General features: G+C 54.3%; 1 protein-coding gene across 1 annotated transcript in view; it reads left to right on the top strand.

Annotated features, from left to right (window-relative positions):
* MYLK (myosin light chain kinase) overlaps positions 1-13,139 on the top strand; it is a 146,112-nt gene that overhangs the window by 59,756 nt on the left and 73,217 nt on the right. The window contains 3 exon segments of the mRNA XM_018045771.1: positions 26-97; positions 542-2,121; positions 9,259-9,375. Coding sequence (XP_017901260.1) covers positions 26-97; positions 542-2,121; positions 9,259-9,375 — 1,769 coding nt within the window.

The raw sequence follows: 13,139 nt of genomic DNA, 5'->3' as shown, positions 1-13,139 counted from the left end.
TGTGTTGACCTCTTGAATTCTTCAGGAACCGTGTTGGCCAGTGCAGTTGCCAGGTGTCCCTGATGCTACAGAGCAGCCCGGCCAGAGTGGTCCTGCGGTGAGTGTCCCCTGGGGGGTTGCCAGGCCAGGCCCTGTGCCACTGTCCACCCACCTTCCTCCTGGTCCCAGCAGGCCCAGCTCGGCAGCCCCAGATTGTTTGTATCCTGTAGCTGAGGCTGCCGGAGCCAAGACAGAGAGATTGGAAGGGGAATGAGGGAGGGAGAAGAGGGGAGGAGGGGGGGTAAATTTTTTTCTTTTTTTTTTTTTTTTTTGCACACACCCTTATAAGGCTACTGAAGTCATTACCGATGTAGCAAACCAACTAAGCAAGCAAGCGCCTCTCACCAAAGTTCCCTTCTATAAACACGGCCTGGCCAGCCCCCCGGCCTCCCCTTTCCTCCGCCCTCCCTCCCTCCCTCGGGGATTTGCTCTCCCTGACGTCTCTTTCTTACCCGGCCCCTTTTCCTCCTGCTACTTTCCTTTTTCCCTTCACTGGTCGCAGGGGGAGGGAGCCTGCCAGCTGCGAGGGCCTCTGTGGCCGAGGAGCTGGTGCTGATGGTGGTGGTGGTGGTGACGGCTACGGGAGCCTGAGGCCTGGCTGGCCGGTGGCGAGAGGGCAGGGTGCCCCCGCGGAAGACGACGGCGAGGACGTGCGTGGGGTGCTCAAGAGGCGCGTGGAGACACGGCAGCACACGGAGGAGGCCGTTCGCCAGCAGGAGGTGGAGCAGCTGGACTTCCGTGACCTCCTGGGCAAGAAGGTGAGCACCAAGACCTTGTCTGAAGAGGACCTGAAGGAGATCCCAGCTGAGCAGCTGGACTTCCGCGACCTCCTGGGCAAGAAGGTGAGTACAAAGACCTTGTCTGAAGAGGACCTGAAGGAGATCCCGGCTGAGCAGATGGATTTCCGCGCCAACCTGCAGCGGCAAGTGAAGCCGAAGACCCTGTCGGAGGAGGAGAGGAAAGTGCATGGCCCCCAGCAGGTGGACTTCCGCTCTGTCTTGGCCAAGAAGGGGACTCCCAAGACCCCTGTGCCTGAGAAGGTACCCCCTCCAAAACCTGCCACCCCAGATTTTCGCTCAGTGTTGGGCAGTAAGAAAAAATTACCAACAGAGAATGGTAGCAATAATGCTGAGGCCTTGAATGCCAAGGCAGCAGAAGGTCCCAAGCCTGTGGGCAATGCCCAGCCTTCAGGGTTCCTGAAACCTGTGGGCAACGCCAAGCTGGCTGATACCCCCAAACCCTTGAGCAGCACCAAGCCAGCAGAGACCCCCAAACCCTTGGGTAACGTCAAGCCAGCCGAGACCCCCAAACCCTTAGGTAACGTCAAGCCATCAGAGACCCCCAAACCCTTGGGTAACGTCAAGCCAGCCGAGACCCCCAAACCCTTGGGTAACGTCAAGCCAGCCGAGACCCCCAAACCCTTGGGTAACGTCAAGCCAGCCGAGACCCCCAAACCCTTGGGTAACGTCAAGCCAGCCGAGACCCCCAAACCCTTGGGTAACGTCAAGCCAGCCGAGACCCCCAAACCCTTGGGTAACGTCAAGCCAGCCGAGACCCCCAAACCCTTGGGTAACGTCAAGCCAGCCGAGACCCCCAAACCCGTGGGTAACGTCAAGCCAGCCGAGACCCCCAAACCTGTGGGCAACGCCAAGCCAGCCGAGACCCCCAAACCCTTGAGTAACGTCAAGCCAGCCGAGACCCCCAAATCTGTGGGCAACACCAAGCCAGCTGAGACCTCTAAACCCTTGGATAACACCAAGCCAGCTGAGGCCCCTAAACCCTTGGGCAATGCCAAGCCAGCTGAAATCCCAAAACCCACTGGGAAAGAAGAACTTAAGAAGGAGGTTAAGAATGATGTGAACTGCAAGAAGGGCCATGCAGGGGCCACAGACAGTGAAAAGAGACCAGAGAGCCGAGGGACAGCCCCGACCTTTGAGGAGAAACTACAAGATCTCCATGTGGCAGAGGGTCAGAAGCTGCTGCTCCAGTGCAGGGTGTCCTCTGACCCCCCGGCCACCGTCACTTGGACACTGAATGGAAAGACCCTCAAGACCACTAAGTTCATCGTCCTCTCCCAAGAAGGTAAAACGGCTGGGGCCGGGAGGAAGGGAAACCCTGTCCTAGCCACTGTCAGCTCCCAGAGCCCTGCTTGTTGGCAATGCTCATAGCCCAGAGCCAGGTGGGAATGGCTGCTTTCTGCGCCCCTCACCCACAGGCTCAGTGCCCACCCAGGGCCTGGGGCACACGCTCTGTTGCTGGCAGTCAGAGGCGGGAGTCTGGTCCCAGGGCACATTCCCAGACCTCAGCATCTGTCTGGCAGAGCCCCCTCATGGCACCCCCAGGCGTGGCCCCTCAGAGGAGCCCTGTGTCTGGGCTGATACCCCATCTCTGGCCCAGAGAGGGCTCCAATCACGGGCTTGGACGTGGGGGCACAAGGGCTGGGGCTGAGAGCTGCCTTTGAAGCAGCATTTTCAGTTCAGGGCGGGCTTTGTAGTGATGGGATGTGATTTGAGGTCAACAACAACTTGAGTCTTGATAACACTGTGGGTTTAAAGGGACCTGAAGGTGAAGCAGCCAGGCGGACAGAGCCACTCACTTCCTAATTTGGATGAGGCTTGTTTGCTGGTATTTCACATTCTTGGGTTGTGGAGAGAAGGGGGGTGGTGCATAAATCCTGCCATCTGGGGCCTTTCAGCATTTGGAATTCTCAGATGGGCCACTTTATACCTAGAGAAGAGATGGGGGTGAACGGCTCTTTTCCCTGACCCCTCCATTTGGTTTGAAATGTTTTCATAAATTCCAGTCCTGAACAAGAGCTCCAAGGATAGCAGGCTTCCCACACCCCACTCTCGTGGCCAGCGCTGCAGTAGAGTCTGGCCTGAGCTCAAGGCTGAGGCTGGTGGCCCTGGACAGGGCAGGGTACATGGCTCCCTGGGAAGCAGCACTTTACCCTCGGGGAGTAGAGGGCGGCCACCCCAGAGGCCCTGGAGGACAAGTCCTGTCAAATCCTGATCAGCTGAGACAGAAGCACTCCCCTGGCTGCACTGCCCTCCTCCTGTCCTCTGACAGCACCCCTCTCCACCCCCTCCCTCACCCTTCATCTGGCTTCCTTCCTTCCTCTTAAAAACCCTAATGAAGTACTTGAAGATAGCATTATCCCTCTCAGCTCAAGATGGAGTTTCTCTCTTCACTCTGCAACTCAGGCAGCAAATCTGGGCTGGCTGAGCACTTTGACTCTAACTGCTGAAGGAGTAAAGGGGAAACTGGCTCAGAGAGAGGAAAAGGGTTTATTTTCTGCTAATGTGTTGACATGATAGCTTTTCCACGTGAAAATCCTCAGTTTGGTAGGGGCCTCCAGAAGCCATCTCATCCATCTCCCCCGTCTCTGCTCATTCTGGCTGTCCACACACAGGAGGGCATGGGGGATCACCAAGATGGGCTGAGATGTCCAGAGCAGAGGTTGCCAAGCCTTCCCTGACACCTCTGTTGGCCTGTCCTGGTTGGAAAGTGTAGACATAAGACTGACTCAAAACCTTGACCAGGAGTATTTCCCATCTTATCCTGTGATGACTCTCAGAGCAGGACGGAAAGTGAGCTGCTGCCATCCTGGGGACAGGTGTGGTCCCACAGGTCTGCTCACGGTGAGGGGCATGGCTGCACCACCCTTAGGGAAGCCGAGGTTGGGACAGCTGAGGACAATATCCACAACTGTACAGCTGTTCTGGGACCTGCATGGAAACTGCAGAGCCACCGAGAGTTGCTTATAAACAATTCACTGGACGAAGCAGTGAAAGCATACCTCAACCCTGGTCTCAGACACAGCCCCAAGCCCTTAGATACAGGCTGCTCATACCCACGGTGCTGGCTGGGTTATATCTGCTGGGCACTGAGAGCCTTTTACACTGGCTACTCCAGTATTGCCTCCCACAGAAACCATCTCAGATGGACAGTTTAGGTCCAAAGCTGAAGAAGAAGAAATGATTTTAAAAGGCCAGCACAAGAAGTTTGGTGGGAGGACAGGATTATAGAGATAGCCCCAAGTCCAACCTTTAAAAATATTCTAAATATTTGTAATTCCTCTTTGAAAAATAAGAATAGCTTGCATTAACTGAACACCACGTGCCTGACTTAGGCATCTTATTCTTTTCACTCATTTAATTCTCCTAACCAGTGTACTGCCCACGTAACAGAGAAGTTAAGGGCTTTACCAGAGGTTGCACAGCTAATTAGTAACAAAGCTGGTCTTGGAATGTAGGCAGTTGAGTTCCAATGCCTAGACCACTCTGCTCCATCACTTCTTAGTTATTATAATTCTTGTTAGCGTGTCAGCATACTGGATCTTCCCTGGTCAACTTCCCCGAGAGCGTTGCCTGTGAAGGGAAAAGGCTAATGGCTGTTCATTCCTCAACACTGTCGATAGCTGTCAAGAGGCTGGAAGACTGGTGGTGGGCTCTGGGCTGGTGAATTTTGGTGTTTTCACTGCAGTGGAGGAAGCCGACCTTGAAACAGGCCTGCTGCCTTGCCAAGGTAGGGAGGGGGCTTGGTCTCAGAGCAGCGACTGCACTCTGTCCACCGTCCCTTCGCTAGCGCTTCACTCTCCAAATCTTCAGGCACCCAGGTCAAACACAGACCCAGGAGAAAGCCTAGGGTAAAGCCTTGTCAGTGACCACTTCCACAAACCCCACCGCAGGGAGTAGGGCTTCTGAGAGGTGTGAGTGAATCTGCTCTCAATAGACCTGGGAGAGAGGACACACGCACACAGTGATAAACCTCTTCCAGCCAAGTGCCGGTGATGAGCAGGAGGAGAGGGAGCTGAGTGCTGGGCCACAGGGAGAGGCTGGTGGTGAAAGGGCTGGACCTTGATCTGAAGCTTGGAGGCGGGCAGGGCTCCCAGCAGGAGAGGGGGGCGTGGGCTTCCCAGATTGGAGCTGCGGACAGCAGCCGAGGAGGCCGGCTCCCAGCTGCCAGCATCCTCCAGGCTGCAGAGGGAGGTGAGGTCCATTCCATCCTCTTTCATGCTGAAGAACTCAATTCTAAAGACAGTAGGAGCCCTGTAAGAGCTGGGAATGGGAGCGACAGACACAAAGCTGGGATTTAGGGGCTTTGATTGATTCTGTGCCCAAAGACAAGGAAAGGGTGTCCCGAAGAGGTTGGGGAGAAGCATCGTGAGGCCTGGACCAGCAAGGTCGCCATGGCCACAGACAGGACATGACTGGTTTAAGAAGCAAAGGCAGAGTTAACAGAACCTGGTGCCTAGGTTGAAACAGGGTTGAGGGGGCAGGGGTTTGGTGAGGAAGACGAGGGGGTTCAGGACCACTGAGTGTCTGTGTTGGGGTGACTGGGTTGCAGTGATGGCATCAGTGGAAATAAGGAAGCCGGCATTTTGAGGTGTTTGTAGGGAGAAAGGGGTTGCTAAGTGGGTTTCTCCATCCTTCACACCCCTCTGAGTATCCTCTCCACCTCCACCTCCCTGACTCAGCACCCTTCTCGCTCCACTGCACTGAACCGTGTGCTGTTACCTCGGCTAAGATCAAGGTTCACTTCCTCCAAGCCTCAGTCCCAGACTGTGGTCCCCAGGCCTTTGGCCATGACAGACCCTTGTGCTCTCCCGCCATCAGTGTGCATGTCTGTGACCTGCTGCTAGTGGATACTGTTTATAGGTTTCAGGGGGAGCTTCTCTGAACTCTGTAGCTTGAATAGGGCTCACAGCCCACGGGCCCCACAGAACATGATTATGTTCACTCCATCTAGTGCCAAGAGAGCAGAAGAGGTGTGGTGACAGTCAGCTGAGTTGATTGCATTCTTGGAGGGACCTGTGGAAGTGTCCTTGCTTCCTGCATCTCCCAGAGCCGCAAGGCAGACGGTGCTTACTTGCAGCAGCTGGGCCTGCCCTTGGGCCTGCAGGGTGCCCTCACCAGGCCCTTCTGCAGCAGAGCTGCTCAGGCCTTGGCCCAGGCCTGGGAGGCCCGAGGCCAGACAGGGAGCTCTGTGCTGCTGCTGAGAATTTCTTTCATCTTTATGCCTTACTTTCTGTCCCCAGACCAGGTTTCTTCCCCTGGCAAGCATTTCTCCTCATCTATTAACGAGGATTCATTTTTGTTGTGTTGTCAATGAATGATTTATTTTTTATTGCCATCAGTGTGGGATCTTGCAAAGGCTTTTTCAAAACCTATGTAAGTCCATCCCACAAAACACAAGGATCTGCACCACACTCACTATGTGCAAGGCAGTATTCCAGCCCGTTTCATTGGATGCGCAATCCACTTGAAGAATTCTGAGTTAAGAATTTCTTTCCCTTTTAGAAACCATGTTATCTCTTTCAAGGGTCAGTTATGTTTGATTAAGTGTTCATGACTTTTTCTGGCATATATCCTACCGGATCACCTGTTCCAGAAATATGCCTTGGTCAGTCTCAGAATGATTTTTTTTTAACTGACAGGATTCCAGGCTCAGGAAAAACATTCACAATAGTCACAGGCACTGCCCTCCAACAGCTAGGGTGGGAGAGAGGCACGTGTTTCGTAATGGCCTTGGGAGGCGAACTCAGGGCACAGAAGAGGCGCATCTATGGCTGAGGGTGCTTCAAGATGGCCCTGTCCCCAAGGAGGTGACCCGGAGCTGAGCAGCACTGTCCTGGTGAGCCAGGGGCCCTGACACAGAGAGCAGCCTCAGCAGAGCCTCTGGGGCTTGGGGCCACTCCCTCCACCTCACACACCCCACCTCCCCTCTCCCCACACACTCAGAACACAGGCAGGATGGGGGGAGGCGCCTCCAGACCCTATGACCCTGAGGGGCGCTCCCCAGGCGGGTTCTAGCTGAGCCATTCATTGGATCCCTGCTTCCCATCCCCCTCACCTTCTTTCTTCTCAAAATTCCCCACCAGACTGAGGCTTCTCAAAAAAACTCTGGGAAACGGTTTTTCTTCTGGAGGTCAGGAATAAGCTGTCCCACAGGAAATACCAGATTCTTCAATCTGGGCTAGCCCAGCCTCCAAGCCTGCCGGGGCCCTCCCCCAACCCACACACATGGCCAGGGGTCTGGGCTGTGAGCAGCTTGGAAAAGCTGCCTTCATGATATCCCACCCCTCCCCCAGGCTCCCACCCCAGCTCCCGCTGTGAAGGGCGAGGGCTCTGGTCTACATGTTCCACCTCTTCTGGGGTCTCACTACTGTTTTGTGCCATTTTGGTTTAAGGCTGAAGGCAGCTGGGGGGCTGAAGCTGAGAGACAATCAGAGATTCAACCAGGAGGTTCGTTGGGAGTGGGCCTTAGCCTCAGACTGAAGAAAAACAGCAGGATGGGGTCCATGTCTTCTAAGCCTCAAGTTTGGAGGCCAGAGGTCATCTTCTCATGCCCCTGCCTCTCGGATGAATGGGAACTTCTCTCTCTAGAAGATAGTTTCTCTCATTCCCTGATTTCTGTGCCTCATAGTTCTCACTTTCATGACAGAATTCCTGAAAATCCAGCATAAATCCTTTCTGTGGCAGTTTCTGCAAATTCTGTGCCTAACCACAGGGGACAGAGACCCTGAGGCATTGCTGTACCATGTAGGAGAGTGCAGGGAGGCCCTGCTGAGGGATGGGGTCTAAATGAGAGTGTAGGAGGGGGTGCAGATCAGCCATCCTGCCCCACGGAGTTGGTGGAACTGAGGTTTCCCTGTTGAAGACTTCACCCAGGTGCCAGGAAGTAAACAACGCTTCTATCTCGCTTTCTCCTCCAGCCTCGGTAAGATTCTCCGTGCAGAACTGACATCACCCTTCCTCTCTCTGAGTGTCCTTGTATTTGTCGGTCAAGTCTGTGTGTCTGTCTAACGGGGGTGCAGGTACTTTTTCGATCAAGGGTCGTGCCTCGGCACACTCACACCTGGGACGCACAGAGCTCTGCCGGCTCAGGACCAGTGATTTGTGCCGGGCAGTGTGTGGAGAGGGCGGTGGCCGGAGCCAGTGGCTCTAGATGGCAGGGCGCACGTGGCTCTGGCTGCGTCCTCCTCGTGTGGTGACAACTGCCATGGCAACAGGGCGGCTTCGAGCAGGCTGCTGTGCTGCTGGCTTGTGTGTGTCTATGGCAGGAGCGAGCGCGGCTGCCCCCCTGCCTGGCCCAGCAGGCCCAGTCCTCGGGTGCTCTCTCCCCACCCCCTCAGGGGAACGCCCCAAAGGGGTCCCTCAGAGAAGGAGCCAGCCCTGGGGTGAGACAGCCAAGGTGGGCGAGGACCAGACTGCTGAGTGTACACCCAACCTGACCCTTCCTTCCCTCAGCCAGGCCGGAAGAGGCGTGCTGGGGCAAGGGCAGACCTGCGGGAAAGAGAGCTGTCCCATCCCTCTCTGAGGGGACCAAAAGACCCTACCCTGGGGGAAGCAGCCCCGCAGTGCCCCTCTCCCAGCGCAGGGCCCCTCGTCAGCCAGGAGTGTCAGCTCAGATACCGTTCCTGAAAAGCCAGCTCCGGAGTCCCTGGCTGGTCTCTGTCTCCTTCCAGCAGATCTGCCCGCAGGCCAGTGTCCCTGCTGGGCAGAGGCTCCTGCCCCCCTCCACTCGTCTGTTTGTTCAGAACATCCTTTTCTAGAGTGCATTCACAAAATCATCGCAGTAAGCTGGCGGGGCGTCCTCACCTGCCTCTGTCCCTACCGCAGTCTGGGGGCCTGACCTTGTCTCTCTTGGTGACGTCCAGTGTGAGGGCCCGGGTCCATCTGCCCCTTGTATTGTGCTGCCGCTCCCCAAGGGCAGGGGCTGTTTGTCTCTCTTCTTCTTACCTTGCTGTTGTGTATTTCTATGAGAGAACGTGCTGGAAGCGGGGGTTGGGTGTATCTAAAGTGAAAGTGAAAGTGAGGTCGCACAGTCGTGTCCAACTCTTTGCGACCCTGTGGACTGTAGCCCATCAGGTTCCTCCGTCCATGGGCTTCTCCAGGCAAGAGTACTGGAGTGGGTTGCCATTTCCTTCTCCAGGGGAATCTTCCCGACCCAGGGATCGAACCCAGGTCTGCATTGCGGGCAGACGCTTTACCCTCTGAGCCGCCAGGGAAGCCCGGGGTGTATCTAGGGATCAGTTATTTTGGATCCGGGTTATCTGTGGGCTCTGATGAGGAGAGTGGGTTGGTTCCCGCAGGACCTCTGACTTCTGGGCTCCCCGGATGCCTGTGTGAAGCACACTCGCTGTGATACTCCCCGTGCCAGGCAGATGATGGGCTCAGACCTGCTCCACTCAACACATCTTCCTCCTCCCCACAGGCTCCTTGTGCTCCGTCTCCATCGAGAAGGCACTGCCCGAGGACAGAGGCTTGTACAAGTGTGTAGCCAAGAACAGTGCCGGCCAGGCTGAGTCCTCCTGCCAAGTCACCGTGGACGGTAGGTGGTGCCCACCCACCACGGCCCCACACAGAGTCCCACTTATTAGCGCCCACCATCCCTGAACAGATCTGCACCCAAAGCAGCCATCACTGCCAGAGGCATCTCATCATGGGTGACGAACCATCTTTTGCAAAACGAGACAGGAAGTGAAACGGCAGCTCTGCTTGATGGTTCCTTGTGGCCGTGCAGCCCTGCCCTCAGCTGGGAGGAGGGCTGCTCACCTCGTGGGCCCCCTCCCCAGTCCTAACCAACCGCCCCCCACCCATGCCAGGCAGGGAAGCGGGACACAAGACAGGAGGAGAAAGGAGAAAGGACACACCCACAGGAAAATGACTACATAGTATTTTACAAGCCGAAACAAACAAGTGTCAGTGCTGGCTGGACAGACTCCCGTGAGGCGGGAGCAGAGTGGGGGCCAAGTGGGGGCACTTCTTCCAGGAGGTGAGTCGGGGACTGAGGCTTCGGGTAGAGGGGACAGGCCCACCTCTGTGATTAGAGAGGAGTAATTGTAATGTAGCAGAGGGAGGGGATGAGAGGCGTGAGGGCAGAGCGTCCTGCCAGGGCTGAGCGGAGCTTCCCGTGAGGAGGGGGCGAGCCCAGTCCTGTGGGGATTTGTCCTAAAGACACGCAAGTGGCGTGTGTGTGAGCCTCCTGCTCCCCTCTGCGTCGGTTAGAATTAGATCTGGAAGGAGGCTAGATGGCTTAGGCCACCGCAGGGCACCAGGCCGTCCAGGGAAGGGAAGGCGTCCCTTGTGAGGTTTGCTGCTCTGTTAGGGCCAAGCTAAGGTCAGAGTCCCATCTGGGGACCCACGATCCAGGGCCCATTCTTAGTATTTTGTTACTTGCCTGCAATGGCCTACAAAGGTAGTTTGGGAAAACAATTTCTTGCCTTTGAAATGCCTGGCTAGTAACTATCAGTGACATGTTAAAAGCTAGTGTCCAAATAAGGCATCTTGAAGACCAGCTTTGTTGTTCCTCTGCCTGTGAACACGATCACTTGACTTCTAAACTCTTAACCTGTCTCACAAGATGTGGAATCGTTGTCTCTGTTCTGGATATTGTAATGTGATTTCCTGATCGTGAAAGCCGAGATCATGATCCACAATGAGCGAGAGGAAAGGAAGGAGAGTCTTAACAACCAAAGTCTTTAAACATACACACACGCACACACAGTGGCAACACAAATTAAATTGTCGGTTGCCAATAGCAAACCTGAGATTGCAAAATGCTGTGTGTGTCTCCCTGGAGTTCTGTGAATGTGTTTGTCACAGAGATTCTGAGTTCAAGGGAGCAGATTTGATGGGCCAAAGTGTACAGTTAGTTCTGAAGGGGGTTTGAAGCACGTGTTTTGAGGCTAAGGGGCTGCTGCTCCTGATTCCTCCTGTCACCCACCCAGGTCAGATCCTGTTTCTTTCTAGACAGGTGCCGTAGAATAGTGTTCCTGGAAACTTGGCCTCAGAAACCTATTTCTAACAGCCCATACTTAGGAGCCAGGCTGATTTCAGAAGGAAGCACCTCTTTCTGGTGAGGTTCTATGTTTTTGGAACCCGTGGCCTCTTTGGGTCCTATTCACATGTCCAGCTGAAGGCAGGGTAGCAGGTCATTCTTATCTGCAAAGTGTCAGCACCTTTTCCAGAAAGAGCAAAATGGTTTATTTTTAAAACCAAACTTTGTTTTCAAAGCAAAATTTCCTTTCTCCTTACACAATACACTTGGGGATATTTTTAAAGGTTTGGGGAATTCATTCTGCAACTCAAGGCGCCTTTGTTGCCCCCAAGTTGGTCTTCTTAGTAGACTCCCTTGCTGCTGCTGCTGCTAAGTCTCTTCAGTCGTGTCTGACTGCGTGCGACCCCATAGACGGAAGCCCACCAGGCTCCCCCGTCCCTGGGATTCTCCAGGCAAGAACACTGGAGTGGGTTGCCATTTCCTTCTCCAATGCATGAAAGTGAAAAGTGAACGGGAAGTCGCTCAGTCATGTCCGACTCTTAGCGACCCCATGGACTGCAGCCCACCAGGCTCCTCCATCCATGGGATTTTCCAGGCAAGAGTACTGGAGTGGGGTGCCATTGCCTTCTCCATATCACATTCTAGTAAGCTCAAAATCCCTTCCGCAAAATAGACTCCCTTGCTGCCTCTATGAACCTTGACCATCATAATTTATCTGTGGTTCCTTTGGAAGGGCCCTTGCAGGGTTTGCCCTCAAACTACAGATTGGGAGTTGGGTCTTAGGAGAAGAGCTAGGAAAGAGATCAGAGGGAAACCGGCTGAGATAACAGGGCTGACTCCAGGTTAACTGGGTTTTGTTTTATATTTTTTCAAAGAGGAAAAAGGGCAGCTCCTTCCACACCCACTTTCTTTTCCCTGTTGCTACACATGGAGATATGTTCTTGTCCTGCACGTGAGTTGCTTTCTTGCCACATTTAGCTTTATCTTTTCATCAAGAGCCACCTCTGAGCACATGCTTAAGGACTGCAGACTTCTGAGCTGCTCCCTGGCCCCCTCTCAGCATCTCTCCCGCTGTGCTTCTCTCAGCTGAATAGGCTTTGAGTCCTGCTCTGTCCCCTGGTCCTCTCAGCTCTTCCCACTCCCTTACTCAATAAGACCTGGTGGTAGTACCCAGTGGGTCCATGCGCCCTTTGATCTTATAGGCAAATTTCTGTGTGTTTGTGGATTAGAGTGTTTTTTAAAAGATAGAGTCCATAGTTTTTACCCATATTCTTAAAATAAGTCATGAATTAAAATAGAGTGAAGAACCACTTGCCCTAAGAAGTAACCTTGACTGAACTTTTAAGCCCAGTCACTGTGCAGGGTCTTCCATTTCTCTCCATCTGCAACTTCCCACTACACCTCTGGGTAAGACATGTCTTGCATCCCTCCTAAGGGGCTGCAAGGTCCCTCTCCACTAGGGGAACACAGCTGCTGCTGATGTCAGACTGGCCTCACCCCTGACAGTCACTCACCATCACTCGGGTAGCCTGTGCTGGACACCACTTAGCCTCTACATCTGTGGCCAGTAGAATGATATGTTTCAAGACCTCATGAAAATGACTTTGGTTCATTGGCTGTTCTGTATTAGCCACACTGCTGCCTCCCTCAGAGGGAGGTAGCCTTTATATGGCAGCACATCTGGCTCTTTTAATCCTGCGGCTTCCGTTGTTTCCTTAAGAAAAAGGGTGCTCTGTGCACTGTCTTGATTATGGTCATGCCGCCGTTCCGTCCAAGGTAGCAGCAGGCATGTCAGCTTGTACTGCAGAAAGCAGCTGAAGCCTGCAGTGGGTAAGGATTTGTCAGAAAAACCCCAACGAGGAGAAAAGGCTGGGCTTCAAGGCCTGCCATGGCCAAAAACTCTTGTGCATTTTTAGTTTATGCAACAACTGGGCAGGGTATCCTCCTTGGGAAAACTCAGGTTCAGTGAGGGTCAGAAGGCTTCCGCAGTCACTCAGACAGTACAAGGAGATGCTGTGTCCCTGACTGTCTCTGATTCCAAAGCCCAGGCCCTTCGAGCCACCCTGCTCAGGGAGTCACAGCATGAGTTACCCTGGCAGGGCTTGAACCCAGCTGTGTCTGATTCTGAAGTCTGCACCTTTCCCTGGACTGTGTGGCGCCCCTGAATAACACTGAAGTTTCCACTGTCTCAGAGAGCCAGATCTCCCTTACTGACACCCCTTCTTGCTGGCAAGCCCTGCACCTCTGTGGGTGGCCCAGGTGAGAGGTGAGAAGGCAAAGCCCTTTGTAGGCCCTGACTCCAAGACAGGGCAGCT

Source organism: Capra hircus, chromosome 1, assembly GCF_001704415.2.
Source record: "Capra hircus breed San Clemente chromosome 1, ASM170441v1, whole genome shotgun sequence".
NCBI classification, from domain to species: Eukaryota; Metazoa; Chordata; class Mammalia; order Artiodactyla; family Bovidae; genus Capra; species Capra hircus.
This window is presented reverse-complemented; position numbering and strand designations above follow the sequence as displayed.